The following is a 24,288-nucleotide window of genomic DNA, read 5'->3' as shown; positions in this document are numbered from 1 at the left end:
CATCTCTTTCAATTTTCGCCCTGCAAATCAAATGAATTGAAGAAGATCAATAGACAACAATTAACAAGGGTGTGTGCGAAGTAAAGAATTGTGTGTAAATAGCATTATCCTTTAAACAATGAATTTGACCGTCAATTACCACATCATGTAGTCAATGGTCTACGAAAAATTATTCGAGTAGATAATTTTTCTAGCATTACCCCCTAACCCCTAATTGAAGTTGAGCTTATAAAATAATACAGCCTTGTAAATATAGTCCTTGGGTTGCTGAGTCTTATGGAAATTCTTCTCCGCACATTGGAACGCTAAACAATCAATCTTTTGTCCTTTCATGCGCCCGAGAGCAAAGCTCATGAGTTTTACGGTTTTACCCTTAAATTTGCTCGTGGTTTATCTTTTTATCTCTGTTTTTACAGTGCTAAAAGTAAAACATTAGATTATTGAATCCGCAATTTCATGTAAAAATTAAAAAAAAAATCCCAGTGTAATAAAATATTGAATTTCTTGTGTAGATTTAAAATTACTTACAGATCTTTCATTAATAAATCGAAATGCAAGCCCACTAAATTGGAGGGAATAATGTGGCCCATAAGGTTTTGTTTTGTTTGTTTTTTTTTTTTTTTTTGAGTACAACGATATATTTTACATTACGGGAAGAAGAAGTTCGATTAAGCCACACAATGGGCAACCTAATTTAGTATCGAATTCGCCATCCACGAGATTCGAATATAAGATATTTCACTTACAAGTGGAGATGAATATCACCAGACCATATAAACACTCCTAGAGATAATCAGTGCATCTCATACGCCAAGTGTACGGTAGAAGCACTCGTGGAGATAAAATGGCGGTTCTCTTTTTCCGTCAAGTTAACAGTTTCTGCTCTAACCTTTCAACTGAGTTAGATGGTACAACCATCTCTTTCAAAGTACCAAATATCAAACACAAGCTACTTCATATGCTCCATATATCTTCTTTCATAGAAACATGCCACCCTTTCATCTGTTCCACTTTTCAAAGTACATGGGCAGTTGACACACCGACGGCACACGTGATTTAGGCATCCTTAGTAAGAAAACTTCTTACAGACATCATTAGTTCCTCCAAATCTTTATACGAAGAAAACTTCGCGCAGTAAGCATTTCCACCATTTTCAGAATCTCCTGTCCGCATTGCTGAAAACTATGTTCGAAGGCCAGTGCAAGAGATTGTGAATGATCAGCTTGAACCACCAATGATCTCTTCCTTGATATATTTGACCGCGTTTGAGACACCATCCTGAAAAGTAAAACATTATTTGGTAGATTAGATTTGTAGCAACTTTTATTCATGTTCTCAGGTCAAATTTTCAGAGACCCACCACAAAATAAAAGTCAGATCTCCAAACTATCGATGGTGATGGAAACTAGGAATATCCAACCTAGTAGAAAATTACAAATAAAAAAAAGGTCGTACCCAGTGCACAAGGCTCCTGCTTTACGCAGGGTCTGGGAGAGGTGAATGTCGGCTAGCCTTACCCCCATTTATGGAGAGGCTGCTCCCAAGTCTCGAACCCGAGACCTACCGCTCATGGGCGAAGGCACTTGCCATCACACCAAGTGCGACCTCTAAAGAAAATATTTGTTTCCATGCAAAGAAAACATTTCAACGCAAATTTTGTAGACGCATTGAATGGCATCACAGATTACACATATCACGTTGAACATTGAAAAACATAAACAAAACATGTTGCACGCTACTATAAACTATAAAGTCCCCTTCTTCTTCCTCCCCCTTCTGCCAAATCTATTTCAAATTACAGTGCCGTAATGACACTTCAGAAAGGGAGTGAGGAAGGTGATGGATTAGGAATAGGAATTATACAGTAACTTTGCACATCCTATGAGTGACAGAACGGGACATAACTCATATAAAATATTCCAATTCAAGGATATATAAATCTACATGTGCGGTCTTTCTACCAACAATTATTAATTTCATAATTCAAGAGTAAGTGTTACCTCAAGAGATATTCTCTTAGAAACTTCTACAGCACGTTCTTTAATTTCAGGGGATAATGCATCATGTATGGCCCTCGATAGAAAATTTGCCGCTATTTTCTCATCACTTTCTTCTGGAAGTAAATGGGTTCTTTTCAATGGCTCAGGTGCTACTCCAAGCCAAAACATTCTTTCAGCCCAGTAAAACTGATCTAGCACAAATGGACAGACTACCTGCAATTTGTTTTTGCCTCTTGACTGTTATAACTGATATACTTGATTAACAAAAGAAAACATATGTTCATGATCGAATATAGAGATGCATGTACTTCCATAACTAACCTGTGGGATTCCTGCCAATAGTGCTGCAGCAGTAGTGCCACTTCCACGTTTACAGGAAACAGGAAATAAAAAGTCAATACTTTGCTTGTTACATATTACTACAAAATGTTGAAGTAATTTGAGAGGAAAAAAGAAATTGATAGGCTCAATTAGAACAATTAGAACGGCATTGAAAAAATCAGCAATTAAGTGAACATATAATAAGAGTTGGAGCACTCTCACCTTCCCCCATGATGAATTGCAGCAGCACATCGAGTAAACAGCCACTTGTACGGTACAGTTCTATTCAACAAGGAAATAAAATATTATTTAGCAGAGGTAAAGAATAACCAGACGCCAACCCACTGCAACTTACTGTGTTTTGAAATTTAAGGATGGGAAGATCAAACTCAAAAAACACAAAAAAATAAGCAAGAAGATGAAGAACGCCAAGAATTAAGTACATTAGGCTATAACTTTAAGAAGGCAGCAACAACGAATCTCCACTATATCATCAACGGTACAACAAAAATATATTATCAAGCTTCAAGAATTGATGAACAACTAGAAAGGACAAGAACGAGAAAACAAGGAAACACTCTTATCCCTTTCTTCTGTCTCACACACACTCTGCCTTCCGGATTCTCTCATTCTAACACTTGAGTGGTTTGGACAATCTACTTAATTGATTGGATGAACAAATATGATCCTCTACAACCTTTCTAAATTTTCCTTTAACATATCAATCCAGAGTCTAATAAAGTTCCAAATAAGTGCTAGTCATAAACAACTTAAAAGAGATTCCTGAAATTTAGTTATTATGAGAACCAGTTACCTCAGTTACTTAGCCTTTTCTATAGGCTTTTTAGCCAAAATGGTCCCTGAGATTGACATAACTCCTCACTTTGGTCCTTGAGATTTAAAATCGATAGAAGTGGTCCCTGAGTTTGTCCACTGTCAATCATTTTGGTCCTTCCGTAAAAAATCTCTGTTAAAGAAGGATCAAAACGACAAAAAATAGCCTCATTTTTTTTGTCAAACCATTTTGGCCCATTATTTATTAAATTGAGGATATTTTTGTCATTTTGGTCCTTATTTGAATGGCCAAAATGATTGACGGTTGATAAACTCAGGGACTACTTCTATTGATTTCAAATCTCTGGGACCAAAGTTAGGAGTTATGTCAATCTCAAGGACAACTTTGGGTAATATGCCTTTTCTATATAAAAGTTGTGCGCATGGCATTTGTTGGTTTTTATGTAGTAGACTCCTATGTATCTTGGTGTTAACTGTTAAGGTTAATACCAAGAGTACACAGTAGTCAGCCTTAGTTAAGGTAACACCACGATACACAGGAGTCTACTACATAAAGTCAAGTAGTCAACAAATGCCATGCAAACAGCTTTTATACAATACGGTAGTAAGAAGTTACAAACGGCTCCGTGAGGGTGCAATCCATGTTTACTATTGCATACACTAACTATAAACACAGTGAAGAGTAATTATGTTGTTATCAAATATTAAAGTCCTGTAACTACATGCAACATGTTAAGAGAAAAAAAAAATGTGATTTTGCTATCACAAACACATTCAGGTGGGAGCAGATCGGAATGAGATGGTCATACAAGAAGCTTTTTGCATAGTTTTTATTTTTATTTTTTTTAGTTTTGAAATAGCTTACATACTTTTTTCTTTCCAAATATCCTCACAAGGTTATTGTTTCCAAGTAAGTTTGCCAATAAACATTCACAAACATTACAAGTTTCAAGAGAAAAAATGCTCATTTTATATTCTTATAAATACGAGATGCTCACCCAGAAAAGCAAAAGAGTCGGTCATTGAAGAGAGAAATGCACTCGTCATTAAACTGCTTGTGGGTTACATATGGTGATGACTCAGCAGAAACTGCTCGGATTGCTGCATCTAAAGGTATGTAGCCGGCTGTAAAGAGGATAAAGCGGTAATTTGTTATCTCTAAGACAGTTTGGAGAAGACGAAGAAACGCTTGAGTGTTTTTTAAAAATCCCATGCTGCATGCACAATGGGAAACTCAGATATCAGTATTTCAGTAAATCATACGAGTTGATCGTGCATTAACCTGTACAAAGGAGAACAAAGAAAGCTAATTATATATAGCGCAAGACTACAGCATGTAATAATTCAATTACATCCAGAGTCCCTCATATTCTTGTAAAGTAAATTCTGAGAATGCATTAAAGAAGTAGCTAAGGAACCAATTAGAGAAAGAACTTGCCTTCCAATTGAGCTCAGGCCTATGAAAATAGGTGGCATAGACACTGGGGTCTTCAAAAAATATTCTAACTGAACATGAGCTGAACACATTTCATCTTTTGTGTAAAGACGCTCTGAAGAAACAATTCTGGAAAGTTCACTGCACTGCTTACACGAAAACTGCCATTCATTTGGGAGAAACCAAAAGCCACAAACCCGAACATTTGATGGCCAATAACCTGTCAAAGTGCTAAAAACCAGTGAGAATTTTGACATAGTAGGAACAAAACGTGACTGACCACTTGACCAGATCGACCATATTCAAAAGAAGAGACAGGATCTACCGTAGCATTTACGAAAAATTAATAAATGATAAAGTCGCATGCATTGATTATAGTAAAAATCACTCAGCATAAAATGACCGGGGGAAGCTATTTAAGCTGTGAAGCACTCCTAAATTTTAGGTATGGAGTATCCCTTGGCTATATGTATTCAAAATTGAAATATCCCTTGGCTATTGTCAACTCTGACTTTAGGATTTTCGCCGACACTCTAGTGTGACACCACTATTACAGTCAAGATATATGGGAAAACCATATAAGAAAATGCAAATCTTTTCATTGCTGAACAAGAATGGGATGCTGTATTATTTACACGTGAGGAAAATGAGAGCAAAGATAGTATTATGAATGATGTAAATAGTATAATTTGCAACTTTTTGTGTTTTCTTTTGTGTGGTGAGGAAACATAAATAGGGTGCCTGGACAAAGGGGTCATGTATGATTAGCATTGAACTTAATAATATTATCTTATTGACATATCCTTACTGAATCCGTACCCTAGTTTCTAGAGATTGTAGAATCATTGTCATAATGCCAAGAAACCTTTCTGAGGTTTTCTGTGAAGATATAGAAAAAGTGAACTTGAAGTGCAATCGTATCCATGGTCATACAGAATCACTAAGTTCAAGAAAGCAATCAAAGTAAGCTTCGCACAGTAGTTCAAACAATCCCTTGTGTGACGTGCTTGACACAGAATCCTGCCATCTACTCTTGGAAAGACCATGTAAGTTTGATAACAAAGCAGTGCACCTCGGGAAAATAACATTATCTTTGTCTTCATTAAATATGAAACTACTTATGAAGTAGGCACCCAAAAATTGGGGATTGACTCCATCCTCTATGCTTCAAACTAGTGACAAATTTTCTCAGCACGATGAAAGAGAAGATGAAGAAGCTATCATAAAAAACTAATACTCAGGGACGAGTTGTTTCACAGAGAAAATGACACATAACAAATTAATGATGCCGAGATAAGCGTCTGAAAATCAGAAAAGAGTTCAAGAGCCTTTTATATTTCCCATGAGTAATATTTATGGGCTAAGGTAATTAATGATTTGTTTAGGGAAGTATGCAAGAACTCATAATATAGAGACCTTAGAAGTAAAAGAAAATATCATCTGACCAATTCCTATTCTGCTTTAACCCTTTAACAGAGTTTTTAGCACCATTTTCACTGTTTATCAAAATCTTCCTCTGTCATTTCTTAGGCTTTTCTCAGATTTCTCTATAAGTCTTGGCTCCAAGCCTTCAACGATGATTGCATTATGAATATGCTTCTACTTAATCTCTAAAGGGACTATTATTCATTCTCATCACTGAATTCCTCTCATCCCACTAAATGAAACAATACAAACCTTTCCTGGGCAATTTTTTTAAGTAGAAAGTTTAGGAGCACCTTGGTGCAACCTGTGTAAAAAGTTTAGGGCTACAACAAAGTTAGAAGGTAAGAGATTTCAAAAGGCTAAAGCAAGAGCAGTAAATAAAAGGGATTTGAGAATGTTAGCTAGAGATTGATTTTCTACCTAGTTGCATGATATGCAAAACCATCACCTTCGCAAGTATCCTATATCAAACCTATGAATTCAGTAGTACAACTGTACAATACAGACATAAAAGAAATTTGTACAAGTTTAAAATTGTATAAACATTTATACCAGGGCACTCGACTATTTCTTTGCTAAATCCATACCTGTCACACAGTGAGGAAAATCTTCAGAATAGAAACTATAAATAACTTCTTCCAGCAAAGAATTAAATAAATAACACACATTTATTTGAATAGATGCATGGAAAACTAGCCATTTTTCACATGGAACTTTAAAATCTACAGTATTTACCAGATAATTGCAGAAAGATAATCAACACTTTTAAATCATTTTGTTACCTATACCTATGAGCAAGTTGAAAACTCAGAACTAAAACAAAAAGGGTGGATGGAGGCCTATCATGCCAAGTGGGTAGACCTGTTACTGGGTCCTGCTTTTGAATGTTCATTTTGTTACCTATACCTATGTGCAAGTTGAAAACTCAGAACTCAAAGAAAAAGTGGGGATGGAGCCATGGAGGCCTATCATGCCAAGTGGGTACTCTCTCAAAGAAAAAGTGGGGATGGAGCCATGGAGGCCTATCATGCCAAGTGGGTACTCTCTCTCTCTCTCTCTCTCTCTCTCTCTCTCTCTGCTTTTGAATGTTTTTGAATGTTCATTTTGTTACCTATGCCTATGTGCAAGTTGAAACCTCAGAACTCAAAGAAAAAGGGGAGATGGAGCCATGGAGGCCTATCATGCCAAGTGGGTAAACCCTCTCTCTCTCTCTCTCTCTCTCTCTCTGCTTTTGAATGTTTTTGAATGTTCATTTTGTTACCTATGCCTATGTGCAAGTTGAAACCTCAGAACTCAAAGAAAAAGGGGGGATGGAGCCATGGAGGCCTATCATGCCAAGTGGGTAAACCCTCTCTCTCCAGAATTGTAAATTTGTTACTTGTACCCTATGTGCAAGTGGAAAACTCAGAACTCACAGAAGAAGCGGAGATGGAGGCCTATCATGCCAAGTGGGTAAACCTGTTACTGGATCCTGCATTTGACAAAGAAACAATTACACAAGTTCAAATATAATTACAGCAGATATGTGATAGACAATTTTCAGCTAAGGTGGTACAAACTTCATTTGATGAGTGAACAACTCGTTGCAGAAAAAATACCAAATGTGTCAACGTTGGTCCTCAAGAACTACTGTTACAATACACTGAATGCATTAAGGAGTTTCAAGTCAAAGATATTAACCGTAAAAGGGCAAGGACTCAAATTCAAATCGTCACATCTCCAGGATCCCCAATACTCGCTGAAAAGCGGCCACATCCAGTGGATCACATCTTTCCAACAAACCTATGTGCATATAAAAATTGAAAAGAAGAATGTTATTTTTGCAGGTAACAAACTTAATTTATATTACGTAGACAAGGTACTAAAGTTGAAATTCACTTGTTAGCGATGCTGTACACCATCAATTCCTAAGGCAGATCAATACCACTTACATCAACATTATTTCAAATATTACTCTACAAACAATAAAGTACCTTAGTGTTGTGAGCTTCCTGTAGGTATTTATATAAAAGTGGAAGTTCTTTTTCAAATTGGCGCTCAAACGACGAAGGTGCACTGGAACATAATTTGAAGCAGCAACAAATCATCAAGCCAGAACTTCAAAACGTTATAGCTACTTACACGTTCTTACATTATTCCTTGGATTTTCTATATACCTATACACAATAGTGTTGCTCTAGTTATTTGATAATGAGGATATGGAATAATTGCTTCCTGACTTTATATGTAGGGTAGGCTATTCACACATCCATTTTTTCTTCTTCCACACCCTCGTTAATTTTTGGCCATTAATCTTCTTCAATTCATTCGATTTGACGACCGAAAATTGAGAGGGGTGTGTGAGAAGTAAAAATGGGTGTGTGGATAGCACTACCCTATATGCATCTTCATACAATTAAACACAAAGTCAAATACTGATTTTCCTTTCTATATGATCAGTGGAACTCATTATGCAGTAGAATTTCAAGGTGGCCCTAATATTAATCCCCCCGCCTCTCCAAGATCTTCATAAACATGAGAGATTCCATATTAAAACGCGTACAGTTGAGGCTGGCCAGTCACCATATATACATTGATTGTTACATAAGATCAATATTCAACTTAAATAAAATAAAACAAAAGGTTTAGTACCTATATGGAACAACATAAGGAGCAGCAACTATGCAACGGACATGAAAAAGTTCTGCAATACTCCATCCTTCCTTGACCATCAAGCAATTGAAACCAATTTAGATATCTCGTCATTATACCTACTGTCAGAAAGTCTAGTTGGATGCAATACTTATTTAGGGTCGAATAAAATTTAACATAATGCTAACTTGAGATGCAGATGTTCAAGATGTTTGAGCCGGCAATAAAACCTACGTAAGAACTTGAATGGAAAACCAGATAACCATACAAAACTTCTATTTGTTAATATTTGACATCCCTGTATGTAGCCTTTCAAAATTTATTCTTCTTTCATGCACAATGTATTCATCCATAGAACAGATGCCTATGACGTAAGTTACGGAAAGGATAAAGAGTGGAAAAACCAGCAATAAGGAAGTACCAAAGCAAAGAAATTGATCAGTATAAAATCACCCTCCATGCTCGGGCCTGATCCAAATATCTTCTCCACTGCCAAACAACATTCTTGTCTGTGTTCAGCAGAAAACATGATTTTCTCCAAAGAACCTGGTAAAACAAAACATCCAATGACAACTTTACACATGCTGAGAGAACAACAACGAGAGAGTAGCGGAGCAATCTGAACCTGGTTCTTCTGTACTATCATGTTCCCGATGGATTGGGACAACAGGTGGTGATGAAATTGGAAGATACGAAACATGTTTTTCGGCTAAATGACAACGTAAGTCCTACATTACAAGTCACAACAACAACCAACCAATTACAAAAACAATTAGTAAATTAGAAAAAAGACCCCTACAATCATAAGTTTTCATAGAAAAACACTTCGAAAGCTCAATTGGAGGGAAAAAAATAATAAAAAATTAAACCCTCCCCTATCGAATCGTCATGCTCTAATTAATTCTTAATTGTAAAATTCCTTTGGTGTACAAAGTATATTGGGTTTTTCTCTAAATATCGAGTTTGAAGTGTTCATACATACATACACATATATAGTATACTATCAAACAAACCTCATGTGCTGAATGCGTGATAAGGACGACATCGTACAGTATCTGATCACAAGCAAAAGCCGCCGCAATGGCCTGCAAAGTGCAAACCGCAGAAGCAAAAACCGTCATTAGATTCTGGCAATGTTTCAATTTCTTGCATTTTCTCGGGAACCAAAGGGAAAGAATGAGTGGGAGAAAGGGATGATGACTTACAGCAATTGGATAGACATCGCCTTTGGTACCAAAGGCCATGAACGCAGCAGCAGGTTTCGTCCTCTCCGTCTCGACCTCCATTACTATTCCCTACTAGCTTCTGCAAATGCAGACCATGCTTTCTGTTTAACAAGGTTTAAGTGACGAGCCCACAGGGCCACACTCCGTACTACCCAATATAAGTTGTTTCACTAATGTTCAACTTGGGCCTTGCTACGGGCTAGTTTGGGATTATTATGTCTTTTTTTGTCAAAATTGTTTCTGCAAAATAAACAGATACGTGTTTGGTAAACTACAATGTTAACAGTACTTTTTAGTAAAAAAAGTAGTGTAAGAGTATTTGGTAAATTTAAGCAATGTCAAACTAACCTTAAGTCTTACATGGGCTTAACATGATGATTTGGTTCGAATTGGCATTTGGCTCAAACATAAGATTAAGACCTCTCACTTATAAGTGAATAGAAATACCACTAAGACGTAATACTAAGTGGCAGATCGTGATTGTATTAAATACGTATATTCACATGAATTATTTTTTACTGTTAAATGAGAATTGTATCAAATACATATAAGTATTGTTGTCAATTTCAAATAATCAGTTGTGAAATAAAATATAAGTGTTTGATAAGTGTGTCTCTTTATAAGTGACGTGGATATCAAAAGCAATGAAAAATGGAGTTACATGACAATATTAAACGTCACTAGAGGAAATAAGGGTATGTTTGGGTTCCAAATTTTAAGGCATTTAGACCAATTCTAATGTGTGTTGCTAAAACCCAAAATTTAGAATTTAGGAACCAAAACCACTCCCAACCCGAGCCCAATTGTTGCTAAATTTCATTATCTCATCCGTACGACCCCAATTTTGGGAACGGAATTGGATCTCATCCGGATCTACTTTATAGGGATCCTAGTCATTTATCGTGTATTGTACGGTAAAAAATTATTTGACTTTTTTTATTTAAAATTAAATACAAATAGTATCTGACGAAAACTGGCCGCACGATGTACGAAGAACGGCTTGGATGTGGGGATCCCTAGGATTCCCACAAAGTGGATCCGAAGGGATCCTCTTCCTTTGGGAACTCCTTTTACTGTTGCCATTTCTTGTGGACCCCACAAATAGCCTGGCAAACGGGTCGTGTTTGCCATGTTCGTGTCGTTTTCTTGTAAAAAATAAAATATAAAGGCATTTTAGTAAAAAATGGTCCCTGATATTGGCATAATTCCTCATTTTGGTCATTGAGATTTGAAATTGATAAAACTGGTCTCTCGGTTTGTTCACGGTCAATCACTTTGGTCATTCCATGAAAAATCTTTGTTAAATAAGGATCAAAATGACAAATATACCCTCAATTTAATAAACAATGACCCAAATTAATTTGACAACAAATTAAGCGTATTTTTGTCATTTTATCATTTAGTGTTATGAGAGGGAAGGGTAATTTTGACAAAATACCCTCACTTTAATAGAGATTTCTCACATAATGACTAAAATGATCGACGGCGGACAAACTTAGGAATCAGTTCTATCAATTTTAAACCTCAAAGACCAAGTAAGGAGTTTTATCAATCTTAAGAACTATTTTGATTAAAAAGCCAATAAATAATTGGGATACAGGTAGCATTTTTAACGATATATAAAATATAAGCACTAATCCAATAGTGGAGATGTTAATTTGAAATTTTATTTTTGAAATACGAACCAGTCCCAACGGGTACTCTGCACAGGAGCCTAAGGGTGCCCTTCTGATGGGCCGGCTAGCCTTGGATGTCCAAATCCAAGGAAAATTCCAAACTGTATCTCAAATTGACGGGTTGGTGTGAGCTTATCTACGCGGATATGTAATGCTAAGTGACATTTTTACCTTTTAATCGCTTTATGAACTATGGAGCACTAAAAGTCAGCTAAAGAAAAAGGAAAAAAAAACAGACTAGAGTGTAAAGCGAGAAAGCATAAAATAAAGGAATCTTAATTAAACATTTCTAATATTGTTCATTTTTAACGAAAATGATATTTTTACTTTGAAAAAGTCATTCTTGATATTATTCACTTATATATTTATTTTGTCATTTTCGTTAAAACATAAAGTTTTTAAGAACTTTTTAGTGATTGGATAAGGATTAATTAATTGAATATAATAATAATAATAATGGTAAACGAGTAAGCAGTGCAGGTGGTAGGAAACACAGAGAGAGAGTAGAGCCTACGGCATCACGACTTTTGGTTCGTTTTGTTTGTTGGTTTTGGAAGGAATTCCAAAGCAGTTTAATTATAATTATTTTTAATTAAAAAAAGATTCATCGGAATTCTTCGTCGAAGAAGAAAAAGAAATCAGGTGAAGAATCAAATCAGAGGGCTGGAAATCCGGGGGAGAGTTGCGAGGATGATGGCGACGTCTTCGAAAATGGCGGTGGTTTCAACCGCGAATTCGGATCTGCCGCGGAGGGAGTCGTCTATATGTTCACTCTCCACTTTCCTGGCCGACGACGACGACAACCGTCACCACAAGCACCAATCCATGACCATGGACGACATCCTTAGGAACATCTACAGCTCCACCGGGACTGGCACCGGAAATGACATGGACGACAATGGTCACCATCAACAACTTCATCATCACGCCGAGGCCAGGTCCGTCGACGAGGTCTGGAAGGAGATCGTCGCCGGAGGAGCTGGAGTGGGAGTGGGAGTGGGAGAGGAGGAGGTGGGAGTGGCGGAGGGAGATGGCGGGGATCAGGTGCGGGGAGGAGAGGGAGGAGGTGGTGGTGGGGGTGGGATGGAGGAGATGACCTTGGAGGACTTTCTCACCAGGGCTGGGGCCGTGAGGGAAGAGGACGTCAGCGTGAATGCCGGCGGAGTTCCGATTGGGTACGGGCAGTTCCAGGTGCAGCCTCCTCCTCCACCTTCGGCTGCTCAGGGTCAGCTGGTGTACGCGAACGGGACAACAAGTGCCAGCGGAGGCGGAGGTGGTGGTGGTGGAGGAGGGAGGGCTGGGAAGAGGAGAGCCGTGCAGGAAGCTCCACTCGATAAGGCAACGCAGCAGAAGCAGAGGAGGATGATCAAGAACAGAGAGTCCGCTGCCCGGTCCAGGGAACGGAAGCAGGTTGGATTCAGTCTTTGCTTGACCATGTTTGTTTGGTTTCTGAGAAAATGTTAAATTGATTGTAAACAAACAGAAATCTGAAATCGTTTATTGAAATTGCCGTGTTTTAATTGCGATTTTAGGCTTACACCGTAGAGCTCGAATCTCTGGTAACGCAGCTGGAGGAGGAAAATGCGCGGCTCCTCAGACAACAGGTCTATTGATTCTTCAATCATTTCTTAAAATTTGATCATATGCTTTTACCATTCTGTTTAAAAGAAAGTTTTTTCGCTCTAATTCCGTATGAATTCTGATTTCTGAATGCAGGCTGAGCAAAAGAAGGAGAGGTTTAAGCAGGTATGTACTTTACATCTATGAATTGTGAACTGCCTTAGTGTGTGTATCGATTTATTCTTTATGGTTTTCAATTTCGGAAATGATTCGTAGGTGTGATCATGTTGAACATAAGCAGCTTCCAGTTCATAAGCTTGGAACTTTCCTTTTTAATCAGCTTTAAGTTTAAAATACGTAATCAACTTGATAGGAGTTATTTTCTAGCTTTACTGATTTTTGACCTTGCATTGTGAAGATTTCTGTGTAGAAACAATACCTCAATTGGGAAGAACGAAAGTTTATATTTGATTTACGAACATTGCCATCACTTACGTAGGGGGTTCTTGGGATAGGTAGAAAAAATCATTATGGCTGAACAAGATTAGGATTAGTTTTCATAAAATGCAACAAAATCCATTAAAAGAGTATTCATTTGCTCCTTGGAGTCTTTCTGATGCAAGAGAAATGAGGGAGACAACTCTATGGCCACATCTGTATGCTTTCTCAGTAAGAAGCATGGCAGCTTTTCGTATAATCAAATCAGAGAGGCTTAGGGCTCGTTTGGATGTGCTTTTAAAATGGCTGGAAGCGTCTTTAGAGAAAATGTTTTTGGGTTCCAAAAGCACTTTAAGTGCTTTCTGCAAGAAGCACCAGTTATGTGCTTCTTCTGTGAAACACTTTAAGTGTTTTTCCAGGATTTACTTGCATTTTTACTAGGGATTGGTTCCAAAAACATTTTCACCAAAAATGCTTTAAGTCATTTTAAAAGCACATCCAAACGAGCTCTTAAGTTGTCATTATATTTAAATGGCACAACGCTTAACTGAAGTTTTCAAACGTCTTTTGGTATTTTAGCATCATGATATTGTGGTTTGACCATAAGAAGAAAGTTGGGACTGGGTTTTGATATGTGTATGCTGCAGTTAGTATGCGAGCATACAACCTAGTTTGTTAGTTGTTTGGTTTGTGAACCGGAACTTGTACGTGGCCAATCAACTAACATATCGTTAAATAACTGAATTAACTGCAAAAAGAGGTGATATCAGCAAAAGCTTTTAGTATTTTGATCAGGCTGAAGTTTGGCCTATATCTGGAACCTAAGTTGCATGTCACCCTTTCATCTTCTGGTCTGATTTTCTAACACTATTTAGTATATGTTAATTTTTTTACAAGGAGATGCAAGATGTTCACAATTCGGATTCTTTTTCTTGGCTTTTTCTCCGGATTTATCGATGAAACAAAGGCCCTGTTTTGCTGCATCCCTATACTATTGTTGAAAACAGACTAGGTTGCACTTACACACTGCCATTCTTAGCGATCACTCGTAGAATACGCCCTCTGGTTGCTTAGTATTGAGTTGTATAGCTTACAAGTCAAACAACCTTGTTCGGGAAGATATTCCAAAACTACAATGCATTGCAGTCCGTGATTTAGATTCGACGATGTTACATTGTCTTCTTTATATACATCCTTTTATTTTGATCATATCTTCTTTATATACATCTAAAGCTGCATTTTACAAGTGTTAGTAAATGATCTAACTCTCTCTCATTCTGTCTGCACTTGCAGCTCATGGAGAACCTCATTCCTGTTGTAGAGAAGCGGAGGCCACCACATGTTCTTCGGAGAGTACATTCGGTACACTGGTAGATGCGGTACCAACCGTGTGGTCTGCGGTTATACATAAAAGGAATTTGGTAGATAAATACTTAAAGAAGGAAAACAGATTAAGGGTCGATTAGCTGTTGGTTGATCTTTTGGTAGTCGAAGCGGATTTTGTAAAGAGAAGCAGGTACAGCTGAAGCTTTGGATCAATTTCAATACAAGTAACTGTGGATGCTCTCAGTTGACGGCTTGTGGGAGATCCTTTTCAAACACTTGACAGGTTCATTGTAATTAGTATTTGTAGAAAATAACCTCATTTACAGAAGGCCCGGTTGCCCTTCATGCCGGTTGAAGGGCAAGCCGATAGAGCTAGACGACGGACTAATTTATACTAATGTTGCTGTTTACTCTTAAATGATATGCTCGAGTGAGGAACCATATGGTACATGATACTAAAACCCGTTCACGATTTGATTTTCGAATTTGGTTTACCGATGTTGATTTGTTTTCGAATGTGATATACCGATGCTGATCAGTATTCGTTTTGATAAGTTCCGATTATGTGTTAGCTTCGATTTGTATGTATGTAACTAAATAGGACTGAGTTTTATATATCAAACGATCCGGAGCTACAACCAAACTGTAAGAATATTGCAAAGGACTTTTAGAACGTAACATATACAAACCAAACTGTGACATACATACCTCATTTTACCAAAAGTCCCAGAAACAAAGAATTACCATGTTGCTCGAGAAACCGAAGAGATTCTTTCACGGTGTTTGTTTAACCTCTGTATTGTTGCTGACCGATATACTCCTTCTCTCCTTGCAAACTCGGATATATGCAAAACAACGAATGTATTCGCAAATTTGTACATTTCTTGCTCCGTAGAAACTCTCTCTTTTAAGTTACTCCGGGTTGTTTGCGCGACTCAAAAGTTCGAGACCCTCAGTTCTGCAATTCATAATCCGACGGAATACTTCCCTGATTTGGCGTTCCAGCGGATCCAGTCCGTTCTTAAAACTTTCACAAATCGATGCTAGCTCCTGCAGTTCTTGCTCGACTTCCACTTTCTGTTCCTCTTTTAACGGGAACTGAACCAGATCCATCAAGTCTGTCATGTGGCGGGCACATCTCTCGACGTGATAAATCTCCCTCAGCAACCCGTGAGAGTTCTGGCGCTCTCGCTTCTTAGACTCCTCTATTATCCGTTCGTGAAGTGAGGATAACGGGATGCCCCAGGAGTACTGCGGCGGGATCGAAAAATGAGTGCTGATACCTCGATCCTGACATGGGATCGCAGCCACAAGAGACAACAAAACAAACGTGAGAACACAACTCATTGTGAAAACAGACCCTGCAAGACCATTTGTTGCAATAACCTCGTTTCCACGAGGTGCTACCAAGTTGCTTGCAATTGACTGAAGCTGCTTAGCTGCAGACCAAGAATGGGATATGCTCCACGAGTGAGAGCGGGAATGCCCAGTTGGATTCCCAGATGAGTGTTGGCGACGGCGAGCATCCTTTCTTGTGTTATTGTTACGCCCAAAAGACCAGTTGCGGTGAGAAAAAACAGACCCAGAGTCTCTTTCACCAAGCATTTCAAGTGCCAAATCCACCAAAGCCTTTCTTGCTCGACGGAACTGGCCCTCACAGAATGCCCTCTGGCGCGACTCCAAGGCACACAGAACAATCTCTAAATGCTTATGCCACGCACGAATCTTGTCAATCCCATCACGAGCAGCATTGCAAATGTCAAGTGCCTTCAAGCTCCTATCTAAGTATTCATCCGCCCAGTGGTCCAACGGTGGTTTAGAAACCTGCACCTTGTTTTTCAACAATAAAACCCTGAACTCGTCTTGGCAGCTAACAAAAACATCCAAAAGTTTCCGAATCCACGCAATGGAGAGCAATTCATCAGCACCAGCAGCTGACAAGTCATGAAACAGGTCCGTAACAAGTTTTTGAAAAGATTGAACCTCTAATTCCAGCTCACTCAACTCCTGATTAGCTTCTTCTGATTGAAATGGCTCTCGCCGACTCCAAATCGAGCGACCAATCGAAGTCATAGGCGAAGAAGAACCCTGATTGTGCGTCGAAGGCATGGTGACAATGCCACAATATTCCAACACCAAACCCTTCTGAATACTCACACAACTCACAGATTTCACAAAACCAACAGAACCCCACCTCCAATTCAGCTAAATTCGATGCACCAAACCGCGAAAAATCGACAACATTTTAAAATCCACCTACAATTCATTCAGGTTTATCAGTTAAAAAACTCGCGAGTTTAAGCTTTTGTTCTTCCACCTTTACTCAAAACAAATGCAAAGAATTTGAAACCCTAACACAAAATCGAAGAACAAACCCACCTCTACAATGCAATAACACGAAAAACCCAGATCCAGAAAATCTCAGGAGGCAAAGGATCGAAATTTTAAATTCTGAGAAGTGAAAGAAAAGAAAAGTACCTTTGGTTTTGCTTGGAAGGGAGGCTCAGAACTCAGAAGCTCAACTCTCAACGCTCTCCAGGAATGTTTTTGTTGAGAATAATTGAAGACAGACAGGCAGACATGTGCGCGCCTACTGAGTCACTGACTCGGACTCGGACAAACAATATAAACAGTGGATCTTCACAGCTCAGCCCTCTCGCTTCGCTTCCTTCGAAACCCAAAATCCAGGAGCGACAGATGCGGAAATATATTTTAAGAACAAAACAAAAGGAAAATTTGACAAGTCGATGACGTGTCTGAAAAATCACGTGTATTTCTGAAATGTACGTACGCGAGTTGTGTAACAAAGTATTATATACGAATTTACTGATTACGAATGCAAGTGATACTTTGACATGTATTTCACGAATTGTCAAAATACGCTTTTGAAAGGTTTAAACGAAAACTATAAAAATTGTTTGAAAACTTTGAGTTTTAACGATAAGGAAAAAATAAAGGGTAAAGTGAATGATACCATGATTAATTTTTTAGTGTAAAAATGTGGTTTTCGTTAAAGTGAACAATACCGGCAACTTTTCGTTAAAGTTTCATATTTTTAACTACGCTTGTTGGAACTCGATTTCAATCTCACTTTGTCCCTGAAACTCAAAAGCCGACATCTCAAAAGCTGACATTTTACTTCTTGAAACTCGATTTTGATTAAACTTTGTCACTTAAAACTCAAAAGTCGATATTTTGTCGATATTTTACTTTCTAAAACTTGATTTTGATCCACTAAACTTATAATGATTAAGTTGAAGTGTGATCCTAGTTGATAGAAGTACATGCAGCTTGTGTTCTTTGGGCCATTATCACGTAGATTTGTTTAATTAGCCGTTTAAGTGGAAGAGACGTGATAGACGACGCAAGTCAGAGTTCATGATTTTTGGGTAGCTAATTTGGAGTCGGATTCTTTCTTTTTCAAATTTCTCTTATTTTATTTGAACGGTTACAATTAAATTACGTCAACATCTATGTTGATTTTTTTATGAAGGGACAAAAAAAGAGAGTGAGAGAGGAGGAGAGCAATGAGTAGGAGATTTGAAGTGGAGATAATTTTACTCCGGCTAACTCGGTTGCGGGTTAGGCCCATGAATGGGCCAAGAGTTATGGAGTTATTGCTCCCCATCGGGTGACCATGATGGGTTGCCTTGTTTAAATAGTGACTCGTTTGGAACTACTTTTAGAATGGTTGATTTTTGTTTCTTTTTTCGTGAACATGTTTTTGGACTCAATCTTTAGTAAAAATGTAAGTGAATCACGCAAATATACTTGAAGTACTTCCTACTACAAGCGGATAACTGGTGCTTCTTGCAGGAAAAGTGTTTTCGAAACTCAGTAACATTTTCTCTAAAATCACTTTCAAACAAACCATATATCATGTTAAGGTTAAAAGACTTCTTATGATGATCGTAATTTGAGCTATCACATAACATACCTCATTAAGTGTTTCTTGCATAATTGGTGCTTTTTGTAGGAAAAGTATATTCGAAACCCAATAACATTTTCTCTAAAATCACTTTCAAATATTTTAAAAACACTTTCAAGCGAGCCATATATCATATAAAGGGTAAAAGACTTTTCTTATGATGACCTGTAAATTGAGGTGTCACATGACATGAGAGATTTTTTAGTGTGATCGGTACACGGGGTGGTACATCACGTGTCATTATACAAATGGTGGAATATGTGTGCTAAAAAGTTAATAACTTAAAAAATAAAATTTCTCACAACTTCTATTAAAACACGTGATGCACCATTTATGTTTTCGTCACAATTAAAAATTTCTCCACATTAAGCGTATCTTTCCCGTGGAGATTTGAGAACCAAAATGGTCAATAGCCACCTCCACGAATCCATAGGATAATTTTTGTAAAATATTGGGCTTTTAATATGGGTTGAAACATCCATAATTAAAAAATAATAATTAATGTTGCAGTCATATTTAGAATATGAATGTGATTATGTAAATCCTAGTAGATATAGGAATGTATCTTATTTTTCTATTAGGAGTTGATTATCTATTAAATGTTGTAATCCTAAAGGGAAAGGTTTTTGCCTATCCTACTACTATAAATAAAGGTACAATAGAGTGATATGAGCACACCTCACAATTAAATCACTCTCTCCTCTCTCTAATTGCTGCCGGCCCTCTCTCTCTCTAAACCCTAAGATCGTTCAATCAAATAGGCCTACAACATGTTATCAGCACGTTCTTGCCAGAAGCTGAGGAATTGACGGATCGTAGGAGAAGGCTATCATCCACAAAATTCAAAGGTTTATATTTGTTTTCTGCTAATTAGGTACACTTAAAATAAAAGAAGATATTTGAAACGTGCCCGAAGCATGAAAACATTCCCTATGATATATAAACCCCACTATGTTTATATTTTCCTTACGATATATATATTGTATATGTTTATATATTTGTCAATATATATATATTTGTTTCATGCATTACGCAATTATATTTTCTATGTGGAATATGTGAGTCAAAGTATATTCACAAATTAGAAGCAAATAGGGTTTTTTCAACCCTAGATTCGAAAAAAAAAAACAAAATTGGGTGATTTATTGCGGCACCACTGTGCCTCGACTTGGGTTCCCTATCACATAGGCCTGAAAGCCCTGGTCCACCCAAGCCCAAACTCGCATGCCAGAAGCATGTTGGGCTTGTTCCCAGACATGGGCATGCAGCCCCAGTTCTTGGTTTCGGCCCACGCCACAGCTTGCTGGGCTTTGTCTTAGCCCCAACCCGCATAACAAGCAGTTAGCCCATGCGGCTGGGCTCACCTCTACAGCCCAAACTAAACCTAACTTAGCTAGGGTTTCTCGCGACACACTCAGGTCAACCCTGTGCTGGGCCCAAGTCTCTTGCGCCTTTTTGTTTCCAACCCGGCCCGTGGCCTACAGCCCACCTCCGAGCCCTTTTGCTCACGGCACCCAGCCCTATTTTTTTGGGCTATGGTATTTTCGACCCAATGCTATTATTTTATTACTATTTTGCTTCTACAATCGACCCCGTATGACCCAATTTATTGAATTAATTAAAGTGACATACAGTCCATTAATCTAATAATGAATCCAAAATTATTGATCTGAAGATCACTTTTAAACATTAACGATTCAATAATTTATTTTTATACTTTGAATCGTTGACATACTTTCATAGTAACGAATCTCTCACACTTGAGTTCCCAAAGAAACTCAAACCCACTATATTTAAATTAGTATATTGCATTCTGTGTTTCTTGTAGAAACCTTTCATTATGAACTAATTGGTCATAAAACTAAATTGAACCTGTAGTTTCAAATTTAGTGCCTTTGAAACCCGAAGTTTTCATTCAAAACATACCACATGAAACCTGTAGTTTTCATGCATAAATTAAACCAATATATGTCTATATAACCTGTATGTTCAATATATGTTTATAGCTTACCATATGATTAATCACGTTTTTTCCCTCCGTTTTAGGGACATGTCGAACTTGAACAAGCTCGATTTCTTTGCTCTAGAAGTCTCCAGAAGAAACTATATGAAGTGGGTTCAAGACATGAAGCTCCATCTCACTGCAAAGGGTATTAGAGCCACCATCGAGGCACCTATCGCCGACAAACCTGTTGACTAAGCTTAGAAGGCTAATGCAATGATCTTCATTTGAAGACACATACATGATGCACCGCAGACTAAGTACTTCGCTGAGGAGGACCCACGCACCCTCTGGCTTGCTCTGGCCGACAATTTCGATCACTAAAAAGACATATATTTGCCTGAAGCAAGACACGACTGACAGCACATTCACTTCTAAGACTTTAAGTTTATGAATGAATACAACTCTGAAGTTTGTAGAATCCGTTCACTGCTGAAATTTTGCAAAATGGAACTAATCGAATCAGATCTTCTGGATAAGACCTATTCGACATTCAATGCTATCAATATTGTCCTGCAACAACGATATAGGGCATATAAATTCACCAAGTTTTCGGATTTAATCTCTGTTTTACTTTTCATTGAAAAGCAGAACCAGCTTTTGATGAAGAATCATCAAGCTCAATCCACTGTCTCGAACGCCACGCTTGAAGCACATGCGACCAATTCTAGCAGCCATAAACGACGAAAGAATAGTCATGGCCATGGCAATGGACAACAAGCCCCACCACAGGCCCAAGGTCAACAGAATGCTGCACCTAAGGGAGGAAATATGACCCAACAACGTCCATCACTTGCCTATAAGGCCTCAAACTTCAAGAACAAGGGCAAAGATCTCGTTCAGCCTGCTTATACTGAACTAGACATGTGTTACCACTGTGGATCAAAGGATCATTGGTCATACGTATACCAAGCTTCCCCTAAGGCTATTGCCAAGTATCATTCCCGTCGTGAGTCTAACTTTGCACATGTGGATCATCAGAAAGATGCAACTACATCAATAGAGATATTGGATTTTTAGGAGGCGTCAGCTTCTATGGATGAATAAATTAGACATGTTTTTAGGGTGTTTACCCCTAGTGGCCGAACCCACTAGGAGTGGCCGACCCTTTCCCCCCCTATTTTTCTAGGTTTATGGTTTAATTTTGAACAATTTTTCTAAGTATTTGGAATAATTTGTTTGGTTTTGGTTTGCTTTGAATTATGGATTGTTATTTGAATGGATATTATTTTCTCGAATTGCTTAATTGAATGAATGGACTTATATTTATGCATGTGACCAATTCAATCAATTTATTTCTAGGTATGTTTAGTGGGGAAGTTAGTTGTCTGGTAGATAATGCAACCACGCACACCATCTTGCGTGAACGACACTATTTTACTAACTTAATGCCCAAGAAAGCTCATTTGAAAACTCTCTCAGGCCCATCCAACCTAATTGAAGGATACAGAAAGGCACGTATCATGTTGTCCAATGGTACTATTTTAACCATTAAGGAGGCATTCTATTCTTCACGTTCTGAAAGAACGTTGCTGAGTTATAGAGATATTCAAGATAATCAATATCATATTGAAACCACTGAAGATAATGGTTATGAATTTCTTTGTATCACTTTGTACGAATATGGCCAGAAGTGTATTCACAAGAAGTTGGAACGTCTGCCGAGTGGGTTGTACATCACAACCATTCATGGCATAGAAGCCCACTGTGTGGCCTGAGTTCAAGGACACTTTGTTGCTTTGGCATGACCGTTTAGGACATCCTAAACGTGACATGATGCGATGTATCCTCAAATCTTCACATGGGCATTGGTTACATCATTATGTTGGACTTCCGCCATGCAAAGTGTGTTTTTAAGGGAAGTTGAATACCCAACCCTCACATACAAAGATCATTCACAACGCCCCTAAGTTTCTACAGAGGATTCAATAAGACATTTGTGGACCTATCCAACCAACTTGCAGACTATTAAGATACTTTATGGTGTTGGTTGATGCATTGACACGATGGTCACATGTTTGCCTGTTGTTCACACGCAATGTTGCGTTTAGCTAAACTCCTAGCTCAAATCATTAAGCTAAGGGCTCACCACCCTGATTATCCGATTAAGTCAATTTGACTGGATAACGCTGGAAAGTTTACATTACAGACTTTTGACTATTATTGCATGTCAGTAGGGATTGATGTGGAACATCTTCTACCCTATATTCACACCCAAAACGGCCTAGTAGAAGTTTTCATAAAGCGCCTTCAATTGATAGCTCGGACTTTGGTTATGAGAACCAAATTGCCGATATCTGCCTAGGGCTATGCAATATTACATGCAACTATGTTGGTTCGCCTTAGGCCCACCGCTACCCACATTCACCGTTACAATTGGTCACTGGATATGAGCCTGACATCCCGTATTTACGGGTGTTTGGGTGCGCCATTTATGTGCCAATAGAGCCGCCACTACGTACCAAAATGGGTCCTTAGAGAAAAATGGGAATCTATGTCGGTTATGATTTGCCATTAATTGTTCGCTACTTTAAACCCTTGACATGAGATCTCTTTACCGCATGTTTTGTGGATTGTCACTTTGATGAGATAGTTTTCCCGTCGTTAGGAGGAGATAAGCATGCTAACATTCCTGTAGAACGTCGCGAATTGTCGTGGTATACTCCCACTATGTCTTATTTAGATCCCCACACTGCCCAATCTGAAACTGAGGTGCGACGAATTATAGATCTTCAGAGCATTGCTCAAAGCATGCCGAATGCTTTTAATAATCTAGTAAAGGCGACAAGATCACATATACCCACTGCAAACGCACTTGTAAGGATAGATGTACTCCGTGTACATTGGCAGCACCTTCCACGCGACAAGGTACATTGGCAGCTAGCTAATCATCTGTTCCGACCCTGAAGCGTGGTAGACCCCTTGGTTCAAAGGATTCACAACCTTGGAAGAAGAAAATGGCATAAACTAGTAACCCTTGTTTGAATCTGACCATCGCTCACTCACCTGTTCCAACGCATAAGGTTATTCTAAATTACAGTGATGCTTTAGACGAAATATGTCGGCCTCCAGAGAATCATGAGATTTCGATCCACTACGCAGTATTAGATGAGGTTTGGAATAGGAATGAGATGATTGTCGATGATGTATTTGCATACTCAGTAGCTACTAGCATCATGCTTAGTGACATTGACCCACGCTCTGTTAATGACATTGGTCAAACTGGAAACAAGCAATCCAGGTCTAACCCGATTCGCTTGCAAACGTAAAGTGTTTGGACGTATCGTTCCTACACTACCATGCACGAAGCCCGTTAGCTACAAGTGGGTTTTCGTGAGGAAGCGTAATGAGAATAATGAAATAATGCGATAAAAAGCACCCATCGTAGTGCAAGGCTTCTCTTAGCGCTCTGGGATTGATTACGAGGAGATGTATTCCCTCGTAATGGACGTTATAACGTTCCACTACCTTATCAGTTTGATAGTTTCTGAAAAACTGAATATGCAGCTCGTGGACGTGGTAACC

At 38.3% G+C, this 24,288-nt stretch overlaps 4 protein-coding genes across 4 annotated transcripts; 2 read left to right on the top strand and 2 right to left on the bottom strand.

Moving 5' to 3' along the window:
* Positions 1-567: 567 nt before the first annotated feature.
* LOC103428942 (sterol 3-beta-glucosyltransferase UGT80B1) lies at positions 568-9,967 on the bottom strand. Its single transcript, XM_029107318.2, has 15 exons — positions 9,813-9,967; positions 9,621-9,692; positions 9,233-9,335; positions 9,029-9,153; positions 8,608-8,678; positions 7,950-8,031; positions 7,657-7,758; positions 7,392-7,447; positions 6,529-6,563; positions 4,555-4,771; positions 4,115-4,330; positions 2,544-2,603; positions 2,322-2,361; positions 2,001-2,213; positions 568-1,278 (listed from the first exon to the last, which is right to left on the bottom strand). The coding sequence occupies exons 1-15, from the start codon at positions 9,891-9,893 to the stop codon at positions 1,219-1,221; spliced, it is 1,533 nt and encodes a 510-aa protein (XP_028963151.2). The 5' UTR covers positions 9,894-9,967; the 3' UTR covers positions 568-1,218.
* A 2,012-nt stretch (positions 9,968-11,979) lies between these two features.
* On the top strand, positions 11,980-15,387 carry LOC103428922 (bZIP transcription factor 12-like). The gene is made up of 4 exons (XM_008367053.4): positions 11,980-12,919; positions 13,042-13,113; positions 13,226-13,255; positions 14,801-15,387. Exons 1-4 carry the CDS (start codon positions 12,200-12,202, stop codon positions 14,879-14,881), a joined length of 903 nt encoding a protein of 300 aa, XP_008365275.3. The 5' UTR covers positions 11,980-12,199; the 3' UTR covers positions 14,882-15,387.
* A 36-nt stretch (positions 15,388-15,423) lies between these two features.
* Positions 15,424-17,556, bottom strand: LOC103428921 (protein ROH1D-like). Its single transcript, XM_008367052.4, has 2 exons — positions 17,312-17,556; positions 15,424-17,089 (listed from the first exon to the last, which is right to left on the bottom strand). Exon 2 carries the CDS (start codon positions 16,940-16,942, stop codon positions 15,746-15,748), a length of 1,197 nt encoding a protein of 398 aa, XP_008365274.3. The 5' UTR covers positions 16,943-17,089; positions 17,312-17,556; the 3' UTR covers positions 15,424-15,745.
* A 3,654-nt stretch (positions 17,557-21,210) lies between these two features.
* On the top strand, positions 21,211-21,783 carry LOC139198158 (uncharacterized). Its single transcript, XM_070826426.1, has one exon. It carries the CDS (start codon positions 21,211-21,213, stop codon positions 21,781-21,783), a length of 573 nt encoding a protein of 190 aa, XP_070682527.1.
* The last annotated feature ends 2,505 nt before the right edge of the window (positions 21,784-24,288 follow it).

The sequence above is a fragment of the Malus domestica genome, chromosome 08 (assembly GCF_042453785.1).
Source record: "Malus domestica chromosome 08, GDT2T_hap1".
In the NCBI taxonomy this organism is placed as follows: Eukaryota; Viridiplantae; Streptophyta; class Magnoliopsida; order Rosales; family Rosaceae; genus Malus; species Malus domestica.
This window is presented reverse-complemented; position numbering and strand designations above follow the sequence as displayed.